The sequence below is a fragment of the Eptatretus burgeri genome, chromosome 10 (genome assembly GCF_056783735.1).
Source record: "Eptatretus burgeri isolate ZD-2024b chromosome 10, Ebu_testis_v1, whole genome shotgun sequence".
NCBI classification, from domain to species: domain Eukaryota; kingdom Metazoa; phylum Chordata; class Myxini; order Myxiniformes; family Myxinidae; genus Eptatretus; species Eptatretus burgeri.
In genome coordinates this window covers 67,442,125-67,467,382 of record NC_140970.1, presented here as the reverse complement: position 1 = coordinate 67,467,382, position 25,258 = coordinate 67,442,125, and the positions used below count along the sequence as shown (strand labels likewise).

Here is a 25,258-nt window from a genome sequence, read left to right as displayed (position 1 = left end):
CAAACGCATATTGACGTATGTAGACGTATTTGACTTCTTCTGGACGACCACAGAACTTACCGAACGTGTTTCTAACTTACAGCTACCGTACAATGGCGTATTGGCAGCGTTTAGGGGAATTGGTATATAAAATGGGGTTCACAGGAGGAACCCATCAGTGTTCCAGACTCCATGGTGAGCAGATGTCCATATCATCCAAGAGATGGAGGATCCGGCAAGGCTGAGACGAGAATACCTACTAGCTGTCCTCCAACATCAACATGACCTCATCGATTTGACACTGTACCAGTTGCGTGCCAATAGAGCCAGGAGAAGAAGAGGTGAACGGAGGAGAAGGAACTGGGTGAGACCATGGATCAGGAGGCGACGGCAGTTTGGCATGTATGACCAGCTCATGGTGGAACTCCGTAACGAGGAGTTCTTCGAAGTTTTCTTCGGCATGACCGTGATGTTGACACTTCGATGTCTAGTGCGGTTATGATTTGAATTGTCGAGCAGCAGCCTTTTAATAGGCTACGCCACGTGATCGTCAGCGATACGCTGCCGCGCTATGCATAAGTTAGACTATCGTTGGGCATAAGTTGTGAACGCCGACAACACGCTAAGCATTCGTTTGTATAAGTTATCGAAACGTTATGTGTACATTACTAATACGTTATGCATATGTCCAACTCATTATGAATACACTATTATACGCCCAAAACTGAAAGAAAAAAAATACTTCAGCGTACGCCAGCGTTTTAGATAAATTTTGATACGTTGCCATATGCTGGCTAAATCGTCAAGGTGTGACGGGCTTAAACGGTTGATAAGGGATGGTTGGCTTGGCAAGCGATAGCAAGCCGATTGTAATCGGATAGGACATACCAACGAAAAACAAAAACATAGCTAATTTCTTCACATTTTCACATTTCACTTCAGATTTTGACAGTTTATAAGTTCATCATCTTCGATCCTCAAATCCGATTACTTTAAGAGATTATATACTTCAATTGGTCCATGAGAGGTCATTGTGGAAAATCACCAAGGCTGCGAATAAAACATGCATTACCTCGTTTCATCTGCATGAGTTGTAATCAAAATGTACCTTTGTTTCCTCAAAACGGTACCTTTATTTTATGATAGAAGACGCGTTGTTCAGCCTCCACATGTACATCAGAGGCCTGTGCGGTCTGTTTCAAGGCAAGGTGTTTTTGAGCAGGCCGAAACATAGTTTAAGACCTCTGCGAGGGAGAGCAGGCCAATCAAGGATAAAGCCTGTTTTTGTTTTAATTAAATAAGGCCGTTAATTATCTTCAAAAGGGGTGTTTTCATTAACCCAAACTCGAGTTTTCATTCATGCACTCCCTTGGAGTTCAATTGGTATGCATGCAATATTTGAGCTGCTTTGTTTCATAGTTTTGGAGTTAAGGAGGACACACGCACACACACGCACACACACGCACACACACGCACACACACGCACACACACGCACACACACGCACACACACACACACGCACACGCACGCACTCTGACATTTATTATTATAAATGAGCAATTACCATGCATTTACAGTATTTGTTTGCTTTTTCAATCACTTATTGATGCTTTCATTCATCTCGGTACTCCGCTATGTATTTTGGGATCTGGGTTTAATTGTAGGTTCTGGAGCTGGTTCGACACACAATAGCTGATGAGAGGGTGAACATCACTATGATCATTGCCATGGAGCCATTGCCGATTAGCCCTCATGATGACACAGCTGTTGGATACATGACCATCACTGAAGCTATTCAGGAGACCTTCCCTGGGATGTTGGTGGCTCCAGGTAGTGTGCATTTTGCAGGATATAATATTTGTCTTATGTAATATGAACTTGATTTCTTGAAAAGAGAAAGCATCTGCAAGCATTAATTTTAAAAGTACATGCCCCCATCTTCACTTACTTCCACTTTATTTTCAAGTGTCTTGTTGCCGATATATATATATATATATATATATATATATATATATATATATATATATATATATATATATATATATATATATATATACATATATATTTTGGTATTTAAACGAAAATGGTACTTGATCGAGTTCATATCTCGGCCAGCTGATTTAAGTTTACTGGAATGCCAGACACGTGCTTCCCCAACTTATGAATGGCTGGCAGAAGCTTAAGGGACTTTGGCTCTGTTATTAATATTTAATAATTGCAGAGGATGCTTAGTATGGTGTTAAATTTTTCCAAGTTCCAATTTTGGATGTAAAGTTTATCTCTCTGGCTATTGTCAGAGTCGCCTCAGCATCCCAAAGTCTGCCAGTTCACTCAAGCTGACTGGGAGGGACTGCAAACTGCCCTGTCATGTCAAGACTGCTTCTTCATTTCCCCCTCTCCTGATATTAATACTGCCTGGGAATCCTTTCACACAAGCTTCCTTTCTCTATGCCTGGTGTTGGCTTAATGGTTAGGGTGGCGGGCTTTGGATCCTATGGTCCTGAGTTCAAATCCCGCTCAGCTGTTGAATTAATACCAGGTGGGGTTAACTCGGCCTGTCATCCTTCCGAAGTCGGCAAAATAAGTGCTAGCATGCTGGTATACTGTGTCGGAGTGGCACCCCATCCAGAATTGTGCCCAATAGCCAAGGAGACTGCTTAAGCCTTTAGCAGTACCAATGCTCTGCACAGAGTATGGTCCCAATCTCCTCCTCCTCCTCCTCCTCATACAGATTTATACCATCTCGTCTGCAGTTATCGTAGCTCTCCTCTCAATCCTGGTACACAGAATCCTGTGGTGAGGCAATTGCCCTCAAACAACTTCACTTCCTGGAAGGCAAGTCAAACCTCAGATCATGCCACAAAGCCCGGAACAGGTGTGCGTCCACTCTCAGGAAAGCCAGATAACAACATCTGGCCAACCTCAAGGCTGAACTCTTAAACCTGTCTCGTTCTTCACATTTATGGTGGTGCCTTGTTGTCTGTCTATGGTATATGTATGTTCCCCCTCCACCTCTTTCCTCTCTAAAAATGGCATCACAACTGACTGCTCATGAGAAGGCCGAATGCCTCAATTCTCTGTTTGCTTCCAAATCTTGTGGCCTGAACCTCTCACTCCCATAACCTACCCACCTCCCATACCCACCTGCTCCGAGATACTGTGTCTTTCCCACTTGAGAAGGTGAAAATGTTTCTGGCAAACCTCAACTCTGATTCTGCAGCGGGCCCATAAGAATCCAGGGGAGACAGATGTGATTCTGGAGCACCAGCCCACAGTAGAGAGCAGTACTCCATTCAGCTATGGATGAAGGCCTTGTAGACTATGAGTAGGTCTGATTTTCCAAGGAAAGTTTTGTATCAACAGAGCATGCCCACTCCATGACTGGCTTTGGAAGCCAGCTTTGCAATGTAGTCAGCCAGCTTGCAAGGCTATGGCTGATAGTGAAGACGTGAAGTTCAAGAGACTGAACCTCTTTCAGTGGATAACCAAGGAAATGGGTAGGTGGGTTTGTTTGAAAATAAATCCAGAGTGATAAGGTGAGACAGATTGTCCAGGATTGATGGACATGTTTCATATATCACACCAGTAACTGTATCATCATTTCCAGATCAGCAGAGAGAAACAGCTGCTGTTTGCCTAGCAAAGGCATTGGGTACCGTTCGACAAAATGTGGTCATTTGCAAAAAAGTGAGGGTTTCCAGAGCATCAGAGAGGTCATTTATCTACTCTCCAACGAAAAAAAAAAACAAACAAACACGTGATTGTTGTTTATGAATGTGACATTATGGGATACAACCTCTGACAAATAAATCCTGAAAAATGACATGTCCATTTTGGTGTGACCAAATCATGCAATTCTGTATTATGGCAAATGTTTTAACACGGGTTCCAACGTGGAAGTAACAATCTCAATACCGGGTATGTCCACCCCCGGGAGCAATCACTGCATGGCACAGTCGTCACATTGATCATATGAGCACTCAAATCAAAGCCTGGGGAATGGCATTCCAGGCCAGAATCAGCTCATCGATGGTGTGTGAGTGTCTTGGCAAGATGCAAATGTGACTATCAGTGTTATTCTGGAGTTGGGGAGGGTGCGCCACAAGCAGCGCGGGGGTTGGGGAGAGCGCTGAGTTGGGGAGGGCACGCCAGCGGGGCACGGGGTTGGGGAGAACGCGCTAGAAGGGCGGGTCAGCGCGGCTCGGGGTCGGGGAGGGCGCACCAGCGCGGGTTCGGGAAGGGCGTGCCGGCGTGGGGTCGGGGAGGGCATGCCAGTGCGGCGCGGGGTCGGGGAGGGCATGCCAGTGCGGCGCGGGGTCGGGGAGGGTGTGCCGGTGCGGCGCGGGGTCAGGGAGGGCGTGCCGGTGCGGCGCGGGTTCGAGGAGGGCACCCCACTTGTGGCGCAGAACTTGGGAGGGCGCGCCACGCATGATGCGGAGCTTGGGAGGGGTGTACCACGAAGTGCACCACGGGGGAGGGTGCGCATGAAGCACTCCCCAGGGGGAGTGAAGGAAGGAGGGGTTTGCACATTAAGTGTGGGAGGTGTGTGTGTGTGTATGTGTGTGTGTGTGTGTGTGTGTGTGTGTGTGTGTGTGTGTGAGAGAGATGAAGTGGGGTGATGTGCGTGTTAGGCATGGGAGGGGTGAGTGTGCAGGTTGGGGGTGGGGGTGAGAGGAGGGTTTGCGATGTGGAGCTCGGTGTGGGGCTGGTGTACAATGTGCAGTGTGTTATGGGGTGCGCTGCACGTGATCGGGGAGGGCGTGCCAGCGCGGTACGGGGTCGGGGAGCGTGCGCCAGCGTGGCGCGGGTTCGGGAAGGGCACGCCGATGTGGGGTCGGGGAGGGCGTGCCGGCGCAGGGCCGGGGAGGGCGTGCCGGTGCGGTGCGGGTTCGAGAAGGGCATCCCACTTGCGGCGCAGAGCTTGGGAGGGCACACAACGTGTGATGCGGAGCTTGGGAGGGGTGTTGTTTATGAGAACTAAATTAAGAATGAAGGATAAGAGAATGAGTGAAGGAAGGAAATGACAGGCAAAATGAGGTTATGATTGTTTTGACAATTTTTTAAAGATAAGTTTCCAGGTTTTTTTCCTTGCTTAATCATTCGTTTGAGGCTCTCTTCCTTTGTGTCAATCTCTTTCCAGGAATATGTATTGGAGCCACTGATACCAAACATTATAAAGGGCTTACTTCTGCTCTCTACCGTTTCAACCCAATTTGGAACAGTCCAACTGACCTGCTCAGGTACTCACCCAGATAGTGTGGTCGTTTCCCAATTGTGATATTTCTCCTGGACATTTCAATGTGTGTGTGCGCATGCGTGTTATAATATTAGGCATGGTGCAAACACAGAAAAGGTCCGCATTCAGTTGTTTTCATGTTTGCGTGTCCTCAAAAAATTAATGTCTTTGTCCTCAAAATATTCATCCCAAATGTACACATCGTTGTGTTCGTATAATGCCTTTGGCATTGCAATAACTGTAAAAGGTCGTGTTAAAATCAATACCAGGTGCATAATTTGTTGCTTTCGTTTTGTGTTGCAGAATTATCTCATTATAAAAGCAATTATAACTCAAGTGTTTATAGAACAGCGTATCTCACGCAATGTTCAAGATAACAGTACAAACTCAATTGAAATTAAAAAAAGATTTTCAAGGTCGTAGAAAACGAGCTCAAATGAGCTGAGATCCTCGTCCTCTTAATGATGACGTCATAAAAACGAATATGACGTCATTGCAATGTATCAGGTTTGCGATAAATTATCTGTGCTAATGCCCGGCTTGATTCCCACAAACAAAATTCAAACAGCTTGCCTCGTTTCAGAGATAATGGTATCGGCGATTTCTATTAGCGGCGATATTATGACGTCAACTTTTTTTCTCGGAAGAATTTTCAAAATCGAAGATGGTTACTGTCTGCGCGTGGGCTTTCTGCATATACATGGCAAGTTTCACGAAGATCCGATGAAAACTCTGGGTTGTGAAACAAAAAATGCCAAAAAATAGGAATGACATCGTAAAATTTGATATGACGTCATAGTGATGTATCATATGTGCGGTAATTCATCCCTGCCAATGCCCTGTTCGATTCCCGCGAACAGAATTCAAAAAGTTTGCCTCGTTTTGGAGATAATTTTTTAGGCGATTTCCATTAGCGGAGATATTTTGATGTGATAACTTTTTTTTCTCGGAGGAATTTTCAAAATCGGAGATTGTTACTGTCTGCGCAGGGTATTTTTACATATTGTTACGGCTGTGGAAATTCGCATTACACCATAAAGGGCCCTCAGGTGAGATATCTCCATAGGTACATGTGTAGTTAGCCCAAACCCGTTGTATAGAGGGAATTTATGTGATCCATCCGGGCTGCGACGCTTTGAGTTAGCCATTTTTCTGTTCTATCTTTTATTTCAAACAAACAGCATCTCAACAACCACGCCATCCCCACCACAGCGCCAACCACACCAAACACGCCACCTCAACAACCACCGTGTTCTGACTCGGCACACAGTTTCCAGAGGCCTGGCCTTCGACGAGGGAAAGCAGGCGGCCCCCGTTCCCCCCCCCCCCCCCCGAACGAATGGCACCGCCGCGGTGGATTTCACCCTGTGAGGGAAGAGGAAGATTGCCACGGTGGTGCGAGCGTTGCCGATTGGGCGGAAGACCCTCCTTCCGGAAGTTTCCAGCATGTTCTGGAAGGAGGGGCGGGAGTTGAGAGGGGGTGGGGCTTGCTGAAGAAAAAGGGGCGGAACGAAAACGCGAAGGATAGTGAAGTTGAGTTTTAGGCCAAACGCAAGCGAGTGAGGAGAGCTCGGCAGGAAAAGGCCGAACGCGAAAGCGAGCGAGTGAGGAGAGCTCGGCGGGAAAGGCTGAACGCGAACGCGAGCGAGTGAGGAGAGCTCGGCGGGAAAAGGCCGAACGCCAGTGAGTGAGGAGATCTCGGCGGGAAAAGGCCGAACGCGAAAGCAAGCGAGTGAGGAGAGCTCGGCGGGAAAGGCTGAACGCGAACGCGAGCGAGTGAGGAGAGCTTGGCGGGAAAAGGCCGAACGCGAAAGCGAGCGAATGAGGAGAGCTCGGCGGGAAAGGCTGAACTCGAACGCGAGCGAGTGAGGAGAGCTCTGTGGGAAAAGGCCGAACGCGAGCGAGTGAGGAGAGCTCGGCGGAAAAGGCCGAACGCGAGCGAGTGAGGAGAGCTCGGCGGGAACGGCTGAACGTGAACGCGAGCGAATGTGGAGAGCTCGGCGGGAAAAGGCCGAACGCGAAAGAGAGTGAGTGAGGAGAGCTCGGTGGAAAAGGCTGAACGCAAACGCGAGCGAGTGAGGAGAGCTTAGCGGGAAAGGTTGAATGCGAACGCGAGCGAGTGAGGAGAGCTCGGCGGAAAAGGCTGAACACGAGCGCGGAGAGCTGAGTGGAGTTCCTGAGGAGAAGCGCGAGCGGATGCGGAGGCTCGCGGACCTCGCTCGCCGGACCGTGCTGATTGGGTCGCTCCGGACCGAGGGCGCCTTGAGGGGATCGGCAGTGCTGGCGGAACCGGATCACGGTGGACACCAGCTCGGGGAGCTCCCTACTGTCACGCTCTTTCAATCATTTCTTTTTGGGTTTTTGTATGAATGGTGTGGCGCCGTGTCCTGTAAAGTGGAATAGTGTAAGTGACTGTGCTGTGAATAATTGCTTATTCGGTTTTAACTCTTTCCCTGCTTTCTTTTGCTGTAAATACGTGCTTCCGTGTGTCGCGCATTAAATGTGCTTGTCCAATTGTTCTCCCGTTTCGCTTCGTCCTTTCCTTCGTTTGAATTTCCATCTTGCATCACGAAAGGGGTTCGTAGTGGGTGCAACATCCCGGTAATTAATCGGAACCGTCAAGGCCGACGATAACACTGCTCGGTTATCACTGTAGCACGGAACGGACCGCTTAAGCGGTTCGTGTCCGGAGTCGGCCTGTGGCGTGGTACGATCACCCGGTTGACCATTCGCGCAGGTACTTAGGTCGATCAAATTTGGCGAGCGACCCTATCCTGCGCGGGTGGGCAATTGGCACGATCGTGGTGAGGTTAAACCCCCACCCGTGACTGGCTCCCGGCGTTGTTCCGAGAGGGTCATGACTGAAGTGTCCGTCCGGTGGGCGAGGCGGCCGCCATTCGAGTCGAGCGGCTGATCGCACGCCGGCGGGCACGAATTTGCAACAATATATATGCCAAGTTTCAGGAAGTTTCAATGAAAACTGTAGGCTGTGAAACAAAATAGTCCACAAGAAGAAGATGAAGAACCACAATGTGAGTAAGACTTAGAGATCCTCCACGAGGATCTAAAAATAAGAATCCGGAAGTTTATCACTTTAGATGTAGTGTCTTATACACATCCTTATTTAACACATTTAAATTAGTTATTTGTGCCTGTTGTTTGTGTCCTTCATGACGTGCTTAAAAATAGTAAGTTTCCTGTTCAGAATGATTTTCAATTTTGTTTGACTGCCAGGCAGACGGAGTTAAAAAAAAAAGTTATCTTGCTCCTCTCTGCGCATTTGCAAGTTGAACAAATTTAGAGCCAAAGTAATGCTAAACTGCAGGTTCATTTTCTGATTCATGTTCCGATTTGTGTTCAAAATATAACACTAAATTGAAGTTTAGTTGTTCCTCGATCATAAACTGACGTTTGCAGACGAACATATGAACGGACAGACATACAGAAGTGAACCAATTGCTTATCCCCACTTTTCGCTTAACGTGCGTGGGCTAACTAATGTTAATTGCTGATGATCAGTTTGCCATGGCCCACTGCCGAATGTTTGTGAAGATCATGGGGAGGGTTAAATGATGAAATGGTATATGTAATGGAGTGCAATAAACAAGCGTAAGTGGAAGTCTCTTCCGAGCCACCGAGTGCACTCAACACGTCTGGCATGCATCTCAAGATACCACAGCTGAGCGCACAGTACAAAGTATCAAACGTAGCCTCGTCAAATAGCTGTTGGATCCAAATCCCAAGAAGCACCAATTGTCATTGGGCCACAAACTGAAAAATTTTCAGGTGATGTATCAGAATACATCTCACACCATGACTGGGTGAACTGAGCTATTTCTAAAAAGCCAGCCACGGACAAGGTTACTTTGTTGAAACCAAATTTGGTTTCATCAGTATAACAGAATAAATTTAAGCAGGAGTGTCCTGAAGGGAGAGGAGTTAAAGAATGAAATATAAAGCTAAACCAGGTCAGAGTGAAAAGTCATCACCATAAGTGGTTGAAGTGGTTACCAAGAAGTCATGAAAATATGTAGGCCTCACATATACTCTTATTTAGTCAAGATCTTGGGTACTGAGTGACAAGGTTTGGTTCGTCCACATTGAGCATATCTTCCAGGCGATTTCAAAGATGAATCGGACAGTATGACGACAAGTACTGCCTGGAGAAGGTAATTTTGCATCAATGCAGAGCTGGTTGTTCCAAAAGTGAGTCCAGAAGGAAGCCAGAATTCAAATAACACCCAGAGTCAGACAAATGAACAGACTGAAGGTGTTGAGAATGCAAGTGCAGGTCACAATTGCCATAAATAGTCATTGTTGTTCGGAATGGTAGTGCAAGGTTGCAATTTAGCTGTGAAATGTTCCTTATTTCTCGGACATTCCATCAGTTAAGTACAGGTTCCTCCTGATGACTCTATCTTTGCTCTTTGCTTATTCGAGTTCCTTCTGATGACTCCAATGCAATATTTGGTCTTTCATTTGATAAGGTTCCGAGTTCCGACTGGACCCAAATTTGTGACAATTGACGAATGGAAAATTTTATTGAAATTTTAAAGAATGTCTTTTTATTACTTTTTTTTCCTCCCTGCAGATACCATGGCATCAATGAAAGAATATCTGTGAAGAATTATCATCAGAATTTCAAGTTTTACTTCAATTTGATGCAAATTGCTGACGAACATCACTTTACGTCTGTTCACTCACATTCAAGCGAATTGTGAAATTGAGTTTGTACTGTTATCTCATCTTCGAAAACGTGTGCCTGATTGATGTGATGAAATCTGAGTTGCGAATAATTTCTCTTCATCTCGATTATAATACCAAGCTTGCATACTAAAAACTCGGCTCGCTGTCACACGATCCCTATGAAACTGCTGTGGCACTTAGCGGACATGCCGACAATGTTTGGGAAGTCTTGGCGTTCCATAGTACCACTTGCATTTTGCACAATGCGTATTTTTGTCATTCCCCATGTACGGTCTGTCGTCTGCTACCAGCTATGTTGTACTGCTATCCCATGCATGTGCACGGGTATTGCTAGTTAAAATTATTGTTGAGAAGAGCACAGTACATTCATCTGTTTCATTTGTTTACTGCCATTTTGTTTCCTTGATCGGCTCTTGTTTGGCTGAACATTGCATGACAAACAGGTTTCTATTTGTTAATGTCTATGAACCATCTAGCTGCTGGTTTGCATCGTTTATGTGGGTGTGGTGATGCAGATAATGAATAATTAATGATAGCAGGGATTTAGAATTTAGCCAGGACACATTGGCCTACTCATTGAGGATCCCCCTCCCCTCCCCTCCCCCCTTACAGGATTGGGGCAGGCTTATACCTGTTGTATGGTTTGTTTCTCCAATTGGTACCCCCACTCTTTGATGACTCCTAGAGTTTCTTAGATCCTTCGGAGTACTAAACCACCACTTGGGTTTTTGGGGGGGCTGGGTGGGAGGGTCTCTTCTTTTTGTTTCTGTCATTGTCTGAGCTGTATTTTGGAGATCACTGGGACTTTTGGAATGAAATTTTGATGTAATTTCTTTTTTTTTTGTTCTTGCCCTAATTTTAGGGTTGTGACCTGATTATATAAATTATTACATTTTTAAGCGGTGAAGCCGCTTCAATATTTGGTTATTTCCTTCTGCACATCCATCAAAAATGAAGAAGAAGAACTTCTCTACCCCAACGTGTTTAATTATAAAGGGTAACAAAGTGTAATTCCAAAGAGAAATCTAAAAGGGTTTCATTCGTTTCTGGGCTTTGCCAATTTCATGTAAAAATGCCAAATTCAACCGCTTCCTTTGGACATGGCGAGTGCGTTATTTATTTATTTATTTAAACACAACTGAATAATTTTTGTCTATTCGAAACAAAATTACTTTCTCAAGACAGCCTCGAGTTAGCTGCACCTTATGCTTGATCTGATGCATCATACATTTTTTGGCATCGCTTAACTTTGTCAACTTTAATCTCAGTTGTCAACTTTAATCTCAAAGACCGCATTGACCTTCCAAGATGGTCTTGCAACATAATAGTGTACCTGCACTAAAGTTGTGCACCTGATGTTTGATTGGAGTCCTTGACCTACTTTTTCGGATTGTGGCTTAATTAACAAACCACGTTTTTGATCATAACTTGAAAATTTTCCTCCGATTTTCATGATGTTGAGTTTTTTTGGATAGATTGTAGATGGGGACACATTTTCTAAAAGTAAACAAGTTACTTTTTTTGCAGTAAACAAGTTACCTAAAGGTGAGTGCACTCCCTCTGAGTTATCCTGTTAGCTGACTGGTTTGCACAGACAGACAAAGAAAGCAGAGGTGTTTTAAAGATTTTTTTTTTAACCGTAAGCTACTTGGTACTGTAGTTTTATTCCTTTTCTTCTGTCTTGTTGAAACAGCTTGGTCACCCACTCACCTGTGACAAGCATGTGGAAAATATCTCTCAGAAAAGTTCATTTCTTTTTTCTAATTCTCTCATGATTATATTCTATTATGACACTCGATCAAGTTGTCTTTTTAATAAATTTTTTTCCTGTCCAGGGAATGCTCTTCATTTCCTTTCCTCCAGGTTGTGAAAATGTCTACACACTGTGACGATCCATTGACACCTTAAGTCATGTGCTCCGTTTTGACATCTGCCTTTTTCGGAGTTAATTCCATGCGTCAAAGAACACAATCCATTAGTGCTATAAGCAGTCAAAAACTAGATTATGGCAAAACAATTCCCTAAAGATAACAGTACCTAATGTGATCTCATGTTGAGGCTCACCATGGAAACTGATGGTGCTGTCATTGTTGTAATGCAGACCCAGAAGTGTGCAAATATGACGTAGGTGAAGTTTTGGTGCAGTATTGCACCAACAGCCTACCTCAATAACGACCACACAATTTCTGCCAAATAATTCCCTCCAATATCAAGATCCAATAGCGTATAGGTTTTTTTTTCACTGTAAAATTCATTTGGGAAGTATCGCACTAGCATGGAGGTGATTAAAGTTCAAAACATTATTCCTAATCTACTTTTGGGCTGGCAGGATTTGGAACAGATCCCCAAACACAATCAACTCTTAGCCATTGAGCCTGGGTTCCAATATTTGTCCAGCTACAAACTGTCATCCTGGTGTATTGCAGGCAGGGGGAGACATCAATGTGTGTGCCCTCCCTCCGATTATTGATGTTAAATTGGGTGTCCTGTCTGTCAGCATAAGTTGGTGGTCGTTAAAAATCCCACAGTGTCATTTTTGAAGAGCAGGCGAGCTATCACCAGCACCCTGAACAAATTACAAATTCCTGCCCTGATCTACAGAGGGCATTGTATCAACAGCACAGCTGCGCCCTTAGCGAATGTTGCTACTCGCAGCCAACAGCTGCAGACAAAAGAAGAATTATAGCACACTTATTCATCAATATTGATACTCAGAGTAATCAATATGCAAACATTTGATTCCAATAGCTATGACTGATTCTGCTAAACTGTGAAGTTCACATGGAGTAATGCCAGCGCTGAGGATTTTGATCCTCATTGTCCTCGACCTGCAAATTATATATGTACAAGCTCTTCCAGAGCTTGAGACATTGTTTAAAAAAAAAATAGGTCCTGGTATATACTGTACCTCATTGAGAAGTTTGCATACTTCATTTTCCAATGACTGATTTTTCATGAATAACATTTTACTCTCTTGGAAGTTTTACAAAACAGATAATTATTTGTAATTAGACAATTAAACAATGCAACAAGTCAATCCATTTGAGTCTTTAATCACAAAAAGGTGTTTCTTTCCATTCAGGCCAAAGCCTCTCTTACCCAAAATTTTTCTTTTTAAATACCACACCTCTAAAATTGGGCTTAAATTGGGGGTAAGAAGGCTGCTTCATGCTGTCATTATGTCAATTTGAAGCGTGCCCAAATAATCTAACAGTCGAATAATGGCAGCTTCGTGCTGGTGCATTTGGCTGTCCTTGCAAGCTGTATATTCAAATAATAACCATTCGTTTTCCAGCCATTGCTGGTGAGTCTTGTGAGAGTACTGTATTTGGCAATTTTCATTGGATAGGTCTGTCATTCATGTAATCACGTGAAGGTAACTACTCCATGAAAAACCACTGGAATCACATTCGAGTAGAGTACCGTGTTGGCCAATTCAGGCCATATATAGTACTACGAGGGGTACCCGGCACTGCCCAGTCTACTTTTTGTCGGGGCCTAAAACACTTCACTACACCCACTAATTAATGAGGTCTCCACATACTTCTCAATTAAAATAAAAAATCCCCCCAAAAAAGTAACTTTTTTTTCAAAAAACGTTTTTTGCCTAAACACTCCTCGACACTCACTGATGAACCTCTGAAAGTTTGACGAAGCTCTTTTCGGCCATCACTGAGAAAAATGGCGACACACACACACATACATAGACAAACGGTATTGTATTGAATTGAATTGAAGAACCCAAAGCAAGTTACTCATGGCATTCTATTTATAGCATACTTATGCATCAACTTGGCCACACAGCTCCCAGTTTGAAGACTCACAACATTATTTGTTTGAGAAATGCCACGAACATGAATATCTCTGCTGAAACCATTGGGAATTATCTTCCAAGGCACAGCTGGTAAGACATCCATTTGTGAAAGTACACCTTCCAAAGGAGGACCGACAATGAAATTCACCATGATGCACTAAACATCAGTATTGGAATATAAAAGTCTGACTCTGCCACTGATTTCGGTATGTTAAAAAAATTTATCTCTGATAAAAGAGCATACGTGTTGTAGCATCAATGAGTCAACTCTAATGTTAATTGCCATAGCAAGAGTTTCCAACCTGGATTTCTCCCAATGGCAAATCCTCCATTCTGGACTTGGTGATGACCAACCTCCCCACAAATGTATCCTGCTCTTCCTCTGCTCCAATTGGTTCATCTGATCATATGCTTGTGAATGTCAACATAGCTCTGGCTATTCTCAGAGAGCTGCCCCAATGCTAGCTAGTCTGGCAGGCAGGGACTGCAAGCAGCCATCTCTCTTCAGGACTGGTTTCCCATATCTACTGCCCCTGATGTTAACTCAGCCTGGGAATTCTTCCACAGAAACCTGCTCACTCTCGTGCACAGATTCATCCCATCTTGTCTTTAATTATCCTACCTTTCTTCCCACCCATGGTACTGTATTGTAAGGTGAGGCAGGTCAGGTATGGGAGCATGCGCCAGAGCAGCACCGTCTGGGTCGGGCCTGGCGAGTCATGGATTCACTGGATCATGGGGTATGGCGCTGCAGGGACCTGTGCGGGAGGACGAAAGTCCGAGTTCAGGTTCTTGGTGCTTCCAGTCTTGCTCTACAGATGTGATGATATAATCATGATGAACTGATGAGCATGTAGCACTTTCAAAGTTACTTTGTGCTTACAAATCTGCCACCTTGCTTTGCCTGTACAGAATGTCTACACAATATGACATACTCTGGTCTGCTCCATGATTTAGAATCACCACCTACTCATTGCACATTTTACAATACAACTTACCTCTGACGCATCCCTTTTACAAGCATAAATCAACCTCCAGGACATGGACCAAGCTGTTCTGAACACAATTCATCTGTGGATCCTCCCCAACACCGCTCTCCCCCTCACTCACCCTTCCACGAAACACATCCCTCTCCTTGGAACATCAGGCTCCTGCCAAGGTTCCCCATCGGGAACCCAAAACAATTCTGAAAATGTACAACACTTATATTTAAACAAGTTATTCAATTTTCTCCACCGTCCTCTGTTTAGATGGTGTACTTAGGGTGGGGAGAGAAGATGACGATAACAAGAAAAACAGACAGGCCTACCTTATCTGCAATTCAAACTTAACCAATGACAAATCCCTATCTATTGACCAAGCCCCCAGTTGATAACACCTGCTACAGTTGTCAGCTGAGCCCAAATACCCAATTTCAAATCTACCTACCAATTTCATAGGCTATCTGCCCTCCAGAGCACATGAAATCACATGTGACTGAGTGGAATATTTCCATCAACATACACAGCACAACAACATTCATCTTATCAATCATAATTTATTCCCTGAAAGACAGTAGCATCACAATTACTTGCAGGTGTGGCCTCAACTCGGTAGTAGGAGGTCCAAAAACGTGGCGGTGGGGGAGTACCGAGTAGTAGTGTGTGCGTGCCCACAGTGCAAAACAAAGTCCCCAAATTATTCCTTTAGGCTCCTCCCTTGATAAATTATTCCTTTTGGGCACATGCCCACCCCCAGCACTACAGCAGCTTCTTTTCCTGTACAACCCACTGGAGGGGCTCATCCATATGGCACTCCTTGGCCAATCCTGGCTGCCAAGGGTCTTCCTGCCCCATGGTGAACTGATGCGATCCTGGTCCCAGCAGGTTTTCCATTCCCAGTTGCATGCTAGGTTACCAAAAAGCCTGGTGTTGGCTTAGTGGTTAGGGTGGCTGGCTTGTGATCTTAGGGCCCTGAGTTTGAGCCCTGTTTACTGCTGAATTAACACCAGGTATGGTGTTAATTGCCATATGCAAGAAGAAGAATAAGCTGAGCTACCGGAGGGTGAGGCATGGTGAAGGGCCGCAGTCCTCGCTCTCCTGAAGAGCCTCTTCCACCTGGGACAGGCACAACCTCTCCACCCACAAACCTTGCATAGTGTTCCATCCCCAACTCCCATTCATCTCTACCTACACCTTCAGTATATGCTAAAGGATGTGTTCCTTCCTGCCATGGCCTCCATACACACTACAAATAAAAAAGGTACATCAATCAATGATGGATTCCATTATTACAGATCAACACATAATCTTTTTAACCCCTTGGGGTCAATGGGTTAGGATTGACTTGGATGGTGGGGAGAGTTGAGCCACTCTCCATCTGTGAAATGCCCCATACAGTCAGTATCTTTCATAGCCTTTCCCAACCAAACTCCTCCTGCCGAGTTTCTCATGCTGACCCCTGTTTCCAACAGATGGCAAAAGTGTGCAAGGTGTGTTTCTGACACCTTAAAACCAGATTTCTTTGGGCGAGTAAGGCCCGCCAGCCTTGGATAGCAGCCTACCTAGGAGAACGACAACTCCGATTTAAAATCTACAGCTATGGGTTAAATAACCTGGCACTGAGCAACAATGATACCTTGAGCCACTTATTGGCAGAATCATTCCTTTTGTGATCAACGGAACTGTCTGACATAAATGGAGGCACATTACTCAACTTTCTGAAGAACTGGCTCCATCTACTACGCTTCACGTTCCCACTGTCCCAAGGGAATGGAGTATTCAGGGTCAACCCCGAACACTGTGACGATGATGGCAAATCTTGATGGCACTAGGGTTAGAGCCCCTGACTATCTAGGACCCGTAGGACCATTCAGTGCTGGTTTTCTGGCGAGTATGATGCCTACCACCTTATGACAGGGAGGTGGTAGGCTGAGATGCGGCGCATCCTCGGTTCCATCAATTCACCAATTATATATTATTATGCTTCGACACACTAAACGTATCGCTACATGGGATGCATTATCATAGGCCTAATTAGGATATCCGTGGATGGCAACAAGTGGGCAATTATGCCCTCATCCATTCAGAAGAGTTGCAGTGGACCCATGGAGTAGCCCTACTACTGACAAGTGATACGAGTGGCTCGTTGATGTTATGGCACCCTGTTTTAGGTCGTCTCATTGTGGCTCATCAAAAGCATCGACATGGAACCCTTTCTCTGATTGTGGCATACGCCCCTACTCCCATTACCTTTCCGTTATGGGTTCTTGGTTTAGAAGTAGAAACATACACATATTCCTCTGGATCTCCAACGATGCTTCATACACCCGTAAAGATTAACTGGATCACATTTTATCCCGAGGTTATTCACTTTTCAAATCATTGGGTTTTTAGAGGTGCTGAAGCTCCAGCAAACACTGACCACAAATTAGTTGTGGCTGATATCTGCCTACACTCAGAAAACCATTGTCAAGCAAGACCTTGAATATGTAAGCTATGGTTTGTGACCCAGAGCTGTCTACCCGATATAATATCCCCACCCAGAACCGCTTTGATGCTCGAGGCGAACACTCAGACGACGTCGAGGAATCTTAGGCTCTTGTCTGTGACACTATCCTCTCTACAGCATCTGAGACAGTCAGATGTAGTAGGCCACAGAAACGGCCCTGGTGGTCGACTGATACCCTGAAGATTATTGATATGAAGAGGCAAGCATGACGTAAAGGAAACATCCCAGAAAGAAGTTGGCCGAGAGGTGTCTATCGGACGAAGGGGAGGAAAGACCTTGACTGTTGGTATGAGCACCAGACCAATGAAGCTGAGGAAGGCATCCATCAAAATGACCTTAAAACTGCCTTTCAGTCAATCCAGCAGATGTGTCCTGGTTGAAATTCAAACAAAAACAAAAGCAGCATTCCGATCATGAAGGCAAGTGGGACACCCTGCCACACCAATGAAGAAACCCTCAATTGCTGGAAAGAACATTTTCAGCAGGCCCTTAACTTCTCCCCTCCTACAGACTTTCCTGACTTGGAGGAAAAGGCCCCATAGCTGGCGAAGATGGCACCATGTGCATGGATCCTCCTTCCCTGTCTGATGTCCATCGTGCAGTGAGGAAACTAAAAAATGGCCGACATTCTGGGTGTAATGACATCACTGCAGAACTAGTGAAATGTGCCGAGACTCCAATTTGTGAGTTATTGCACTACTTTTTCATTAATGTCTGGAATTCTGGGTATGTTCCAGCAGAGTGGAAAAATGGCATAATAATCTCCATCTACAAAGGCAAAAGCCCCCGCTCTAATTGCAGTATCTCTCACCTGAACACCTTGCTCTTAGTTCCTGGGTTCTTCTGAATCATATTCACTCCCTCCTGCGACAACGTAGATGCCCCCAGCAATCTGGTGTCACCACAAACAGGTCAACGGCGGATGCCATACTACTACCCAAAAATGCCATAGTAATGTCTGATCCCGCTATTCGCAGGGGATACGTTCCTGGAAAATTCCGCAAATGTCAAACAAACAAATTAATCACACACATGTACATTATCTTATGTGTTTTTGTTTTCAAGGTGCACAATTTTTTTAGGTACTGACAGGTTTTAACCGATATATGTAGGGTGCCCCTTTATATGAACCTTTCCTCCTAAGTTCCTCCTAAGAACACAAGGGTGGTACAGCACGCACACAAGATCTTTTGAATGAGCCTTATTTTCTCTCGTCTGGCATTTTCTACAAGCGATGCAATATCCCTTCAATGCTATATTTTGTCACATGGCACATACCATATAAAGGGGCTTTTTCTATGCCCCTGGCATTTTTCTGAAGAATCATCTTCAAATTTCAAGTCAATCAGATGAAAATTGAGAATTTTAGAAAATTGGCCGATGTTGACCTTTGGCCTATGTTGACCTCAAAAGGGTGACCACTATATCACATGGTCATGTAACAGGTAAGCCTGGCATTGGCTTAGTAGTTAGGGTAGCTGGCTTGTGATCTTAGCGTCCTGAGTTTGAGCCCCATTGGCTGCTGAATTAACACCAGGTGGGGTTGATTCAGCCTGTCATCCTTCCGAGGTCAGTGAAATGAATACCGGTGTACTGTTAAAGGAGCACAGCGTCAGCGACATAGTCGTGCCCCAACAAAATGATAGCTACTCGACAGCCAAGTTGCTATACGCAAGAAGAAGAAGATGTAACATGTGGTGAAGTTTCATTTTCCTCTGCTGAACGGTTTTCTATGTATGCTCTTAAAAAAAAATGCAGACACGTACGATGTACGACATACCACTTTGAATGACGTGGTGCGGCAAAAGCGTCCAGAGAGTGAACGATTCACTCAGAATGATGTAGCATGGTACTGCTGTCGACAATGGGTGCTCGGCAAATGGCTTAAGCACTCATACAAGCACTCCAATTAAATGGTTGATAAGGAACGGTTGGCCAGGCTGTCACTGCATCCCACAAAGGATCCCTTGAACTTTAAAGCCCATTTACACCACTCATACAGCAGTTAATGAAATAAAATGAATTCATGAAATTAAAAAAAAGAAGACTTTATCCACAATAGACATGCAGCTTAATGCAGAACAACCCTAGAGACATGGCATGGTTCAATCGCCCGTGAAATAAACATTGCAGAAAATCCGCCATTTTGCTTGCTTGTCTGTGCGAGTGTCAAGTGGTACATTGGTTTGGGGTCCACGCAAACGTTATAACTTTTTTTTTACGTCTGTTTTTTTTATATACCAGATTTGTTTTGATTCCCTGGAGAGCACATCGCAAAACATCTGAAAATATAGACATTGATGTGGCAGACACGATGGATAGGCAATGCCTTGAAGGGACAGGGTGTGAGGTCCAGCAGTGAATGCATTAAATCATATAGCTCTATGAAGCTGGTTCCATGAAACAAACATTGCAGAAAATCCGCCATTTTGCCTGCTCGTCTGTGCACGTCACGTGTTGCATTAGTTCGGAGTCTGCGCAAATGTTCTAACCTTTTTTTAAAACGTGTTTTTTAATTTTTTTTTTTGTTTTACCAGATTTGCTTTGATTCCCTGTAGAGCACATTGTGAAACCTCCAAAAATATAGACACGGATCTGGCAGACGCTATGGATAGGCACCCCCTCTGGGAGACAGGGCGTGAGGTCCAGCAGTGAATGCATTAAATCATATACAGGTAGCTCTATGAAGCAAGTTAATTTTGGCATGTTCCTACATTTTTGTCCTATCAATACAATTCTCTAAACAGTTGAAAAAGATAAGTTTAATGCTTTGGAAATTTTCACATTTTCTTGTGTATCTATGGAGGAGGGAACATAGCCTTGCTTTCTTAAAGTAAATAGGTATATCAGCTTGGTTTTAAGACTCATTATTTCTTTAAATTATCAGATTTCGACACTTACTTAGTCCGGATGATATCCGATCCTGAAAACCGAAATAATATTTCGATGATATACTTTAATTAGTCCGTGAGAGTAAATCATGGAAAATCGTCTCATATAATGCATGAAGTCACTCCAAGCTCCTAATTTGAAAATTATAGTACTTACAAAAGCGATGTATACAACAATTCGTAGCAATGATGAACAGGCATTCGATAATATGAGTGAGGAAAGTTTAAAAAAAAAACAACTATCTTTGGGAAATCGTTGCGGCCTGTTCCAAGTCAAGGCATTGTTGAGCAGGCCAAAAAACATGGCGGCTTCAGACCCCAGCTTGGTAACCTAGGAAACGCCTAAAGATCCAGAGAGCGAGGTGGCCGAGGATGTACCCGATGAAGGATATAATTAACTAATGCCGTTAATTATCTTCAAAAGAGGTGTTTAAATTAACCCAAACACTCAATTTTTCACTCTTGCATTTCCTTGGAGTTTTCTGAGTGTGCATGTAAAGTTTCAGGCTGTTAGGTTTTATAGTTTTGGAGTTATGGAGGGGACACACGCACACGCACACGCACACGCACCCACACACTTTTATGAGTATAGATACGAGTACGGGCCCGTAGGTGCGGGCCTGTAGGTGCGTAAACGAAGACTGGATTTGGGCATTTTTTCACCCCCCCTCTCACCCACCCCCTCCCCCCATCTCTCGCCCCTCCTCTCTCCCCCTCTCTCGTTCCAGTACCCTCTCTCGTGGGTGAGGCGTGCCAGTATGTGCAGCTTCGTTCTTTCGCTCTCTTAAACGACGACTGGATTGGGGCATTGTTTCAATTCGATCGGACCAACCGTATCATAAATGGCCATAACTTGGGAAACACCTGGGAAACATACTCAGGTCCCCAGCATCAATTGTGACATCATATCAAACGAAGAAGAATTGTGATGCCCCCTCTCTCTCGCTCCCCTTGCTCCCCCCTAGTCTCGCCCCTCCTCTCTCCCCCCTGCTCTCTCGCCCCCTCTCTCGCCCCTCCTCTCTCGCCCCTCCTCTCTCCCCCTCTCTTGAATTGTGACGCCCCTCTCTCGCCCCTCTCTCGTCCCTCCTCTCTCGAATTGTGATGCCTCCTCTCTCTCACCCCTCCTCTCTCTCCCCCTCTCTCCCTCCTGACTCTCCCCCCTCTCTCGCCCCCTCTCTTGCCCCCCTCTCTTGCCTCCTCTCTCCTCCTCTCTTTCCCCTCCTCTCTCACCCCTCTCTCTGTAAATGTATTCACAAATGTATTCACAAAAAACAAATAAATAAATAAACATTAATTGTGACGTCATTTGTGATTCATAGCACCGTGTCTTGTGCATTGTTTGGACAGATAAATGGCCGTAACTTGGGAACCGCTTAGCCTATTAATATCAAACCTCGAAAAGGCAAATCCGCAGGTCCCCAGCAATATTCCTGACAAGTTTCAATCCGATCGGACCGGCGGTCGTCGAGAAACTGCGGTCGCATACAGACATACAGACATACAGACATACAGACATACAGACATACAGACATACAGACATACAGACAAGCAGACATACAGACATACAGACATACAGACGGACAGACATACAGACGGACAGACGGACAGACATCCAGACATACAGACATGCAGACAAGCAGACAAACAGACATACAGACATACAGACGGACAGACATACAGACATACAGACGGACAGACATACAGACATGCAGACATGCAGACAAGCAGACAAACAGACATACAGACGGACAGACATACAGACGGACAGACATACAGACGGACAGACATACAGACATACAGACGGACAGACATACAGACATGCAGACGGACAGACAGACATGCAGACGGACAGACATACAGACATGCAGACGGACAGACATACAGACATACAGACATGCAGACAGACAGACATACAGACGGACAGACAGAGACACACACATACAGAGATTGCTGGAATTATAGAGAGATAACAGAAGAATCTTGCTGGTGTTGTTTGAAATGACCTCAATTTAACGGCTCCTTATACAACACCTTCATCTCAAGGATCTCCATCCATTACAGATCATCGTGAAAAGTTGATATCTCTGAAACCTGAGAATTAATTCAATAATTAGTGCTCGATCCTTGTCAGGGGACATTTGGTGGACACGGGGTTCAGATGTTTTGGAAGTCTCCCTGGAATCCAAAGCGTTTGTCACATCGGTTTCGACGGGCGCGCAACCCTCGCCAACGTCCTGCTCGGAGAGAACCACCAACTCACCCCGAGACGCGTAAACCGAAAAGAAAAAAAAAAAAAAAAAAAAAAAAAAAAGGGGGGGGGGAGGAGGAGGAAGAAGAGCACCGATCACGTGACCTACACAAACTCGCCATCTTGCTCGTGGACAGGTTGAACTCTCCGTCGCTTTTCTATACATCTCCCCCTTCGCCCTTCAGGTGGGCCCCACCAGGAGGTTTTGAGCGCGTCGTGGCCGGCTCTCACGACGTTGTGTTTTTAATACATCACAAGCGGGGACGACGTGGATTCGTGGACAAGTGACGGTGGAAGCGCGAGCGGTGCCGTTTTCCGGAGGAGGGACGCGAGCTCATGGCTCGGGCCTGCTGCTCGCTCCCGAACGACGGTTAACACGGAGCGGTTTGTCTCTCAGCCGTGTGGAGAATGGCTCGGATGTGTGAGCCTTCGGTCGTCCGGGGCTGCGCGACATTAACCGCAAGGTCCATTCGCTTCGTCGTCGTCGTCGACGACGTCGAGAGGCCCTATCGTGTTGAGTCGCGTTCGTCGGTGCTTCGTTCGCATCGCCCTCACTAACTGGGAGTCGGTCCTTCAGCGATGTGCCAGCCGTTGCTGCATGGCAGCCGACGCCAGGCCGTGTCCTTTCAAACCCTCTCGGTCTCGACTCGAGATGACGGCCGAACTCCCGAGCTCGTACTCGCTCGGTTACAGGATGTAAACATCCAAATGCTCTTCGTGCTCCGTACGGACGGACGTGGACGTTTGTGTTTGTCGTCAATCAACTTTTCATTCGGTCCTGTGTTCTTACCGGTTCATTAATTAAAAATTTTTTTTTTTTCCCATCGAGGCTTCGTTTGCGTGAAGGAGTTGTTCTACTGTCCGGTCTGTGCGGACTTCTTCTTCTTCTTCTTCTTCTTCTTCTTCTTCTTCTTCTTCTTCTTCTTCCCCATTACCTCTTCTTCTTCCTCTTACACTGTAAACATTTTTTTCCATCGATCTTCATTCTGCTCGACTTTAAACAGTTGTGTTTCGGCGCGGGCCGTTTCCTTGCTCCAACACGACGTACAATGGAGCCGCGTGTATTTGCTCGACGAATGATCAGCTTGATTTGGGGTGTTGTTATTGGCTTTTTTATTTATTTATTTATTATCCCATCCCATCCCATCCCATCCCATCCCATCCCATCCCATCCCATCCCATCCCATCCCCGGTGTGTTCCTTACTTCGTTGGATGGATGTGAGCAGGTGCTTTGATCATCATGTTCTGCTTGTTAATCAAATGTTTTCCTGTTTTTTTTTTGTTGTTGTTGTTGTCGTTTGTTTTATTTAGTTTTATCACCAGTTCTTAACAAGTGAAAATGGCTGCGGAGACTCAGACTCTCAATTTTGGTCCTGAATGGTGAGTTTGCTCTTTATTCGAGTTTAAAGATGTAAAAAAAAAGAAAAAGAAGTTTCTTTTTATATTGTTATATTGTCACATTTCTTTGAAAAGAAGGAATTTCACAAACTGTTGTTTATGTGCATCATTTTATGCAAAATATGAAGATATTTTGTTTTTCATCAAAAATGAGTCACATTCTTCTCTTGAGTGATTTGACATTCCAAGAGAGCTCAGTCAAACACACGACTACTATTACTACTACTACTACTACTACTACTACTACTACTACTACTACTACTATCACTACTCCCACCCTGGTGTTGGCTTTGTGGTTAGGGTGGTGGCTTGGGATCCTAGAGTCCTGAGTTCAAGTCTCGTCGGCCGCTGAATTAACACCAGGTGGGGTTGACTCAGCCTGTCATCCTGAGGTCGGCGAAATTAGCACCAGTGTACTGGTAATAGTGGCACTGCATCAGCAGCATAGCCACGCCCATAACCAATAATGCAGCCAAAAGGCTGTACACGATCAGTATTACAACTAATACTACTATGACTATTTTCCATATTTTGTTCGGTCTGCCGAGGCTCCCTCTCCACTTAGTCCTGTCTAAGCATCATCCTTCATTAACCCCAACATCTGCATGTCCTCGACTGATCACATCCTTTCAGGTCTTTTTTGCTCAACCTCTTGGTCTTTTCCTCTCAACTGCTGAACTCATGATTTTCCTGACACTCATTTTCTCTCTCTCTCTCTCTCACCACATGCCCAAACCACCTTGGTCTTCACTTTCTCAAGCCTTCCTCAGTAATACTAGCTTTGACCCTCTTATGCCCACATGACTACTTATCTTCAGAGTTGCCCCCAAGCATCCATGTCATCATCCTTCGCTCTGTCCTCTCTATTCTTCTCTCATAACCAAACATCAACACTGGTCTAACACAGGCTACATATACTATACTTGTTACTTTTCTTGGGATATCTCTGTGTGTTAAAATGCCTCTTGACTCGCTCTATTTATTCCATGCGACCCTTATCCTCATCCCTCCCAGCTCACACCTGCACCTAACAAATCTTCCAAGTAACAGAAGCTCTTGACTTTTTCCAGCTTATCTTCAAATCCATATCCACTACCACGATGTTCTGTGCATCTTGATTTCCACCCATACACCTGTTACATCTCAAACTACCAGCCCCTCAACCCAAACTTCCCTTAACTCAACTGCATCTCCGATGACACCACATTTTGCAAGACACACGCTGAATATAACTTGACCCTACTCTTTTTCCCACAAGTCAACCAGAGCCATTCCCCACTCTCCTCCTCCACCACGAACCATCACAGTTTTGTGTTATCTACATTCACCCTCAATCCCTTGCACTCCATTGCTTCCTTCCAAATATGAAACCTCTCCTTTGCTTCAAATTCTGTTTTGCTATCAAGATTAGGTCATCTGCAAATAATAACTCCCATGGAAATGCTACCCTCACCTCTTTCACGAGCTCTTCCAGAACTAGTACAAAAATGGAAGG

The 25,258-nt window shown here is 45.0% G+C and overlaps 2 protein-coding genes across 2 annotated transcripts in view; both read left to right on the top strand.

The window, feature by feature from the left end:
- Positions 1–11,754, top strand: part of PM20D1 (peptidase M20 domain containing 1) — a 48,198-nt gene extending 36,444 nt beyond the window's left edge. Inside the window, exons 12-14 of the mRNA XM_085898809.1 lie at positions 1,644–1,809; positions 5,120–5,219; positions 9,807–11,754. Of these exons, the coding sequence (XP_085754935.1) occupies positions 1,644–1,809; positions 5,120–5,219; positions 9,807–9,936 (396 nt within the window). The 3' untranslated portion in view covers positions 9,937–11,754. The remainder of the gene's footprint in view (positions 1–1,643; positions 1,810–5,119; positions 5,220–9,806) is intronic.
- Positions 11,755–22,434: 10,680 nt separating this feature from the next.
- Positions 22,435–25,258, top strand: part of GIGYF2 (GRB10 interacting GYF protein 2) — a 412,728-nt gene continuing 409,904 nt past the window's right edge. Inside the window, exons 1-2 of the mRNA XM_085898803.1 lie at positions 22,435–22,549; positions 23,677–23,745. Coding sequence (XP_085754929.1) covers positions 23,705–23,745 — 41 coding nt within the window. The 5' untranslated portion in view covers positions 22,435–22,549; positions 23,677–23,704. The remainder of the gene's footprint in view (positions 22,550–23,676; positions 23,746–25,258) is intronic.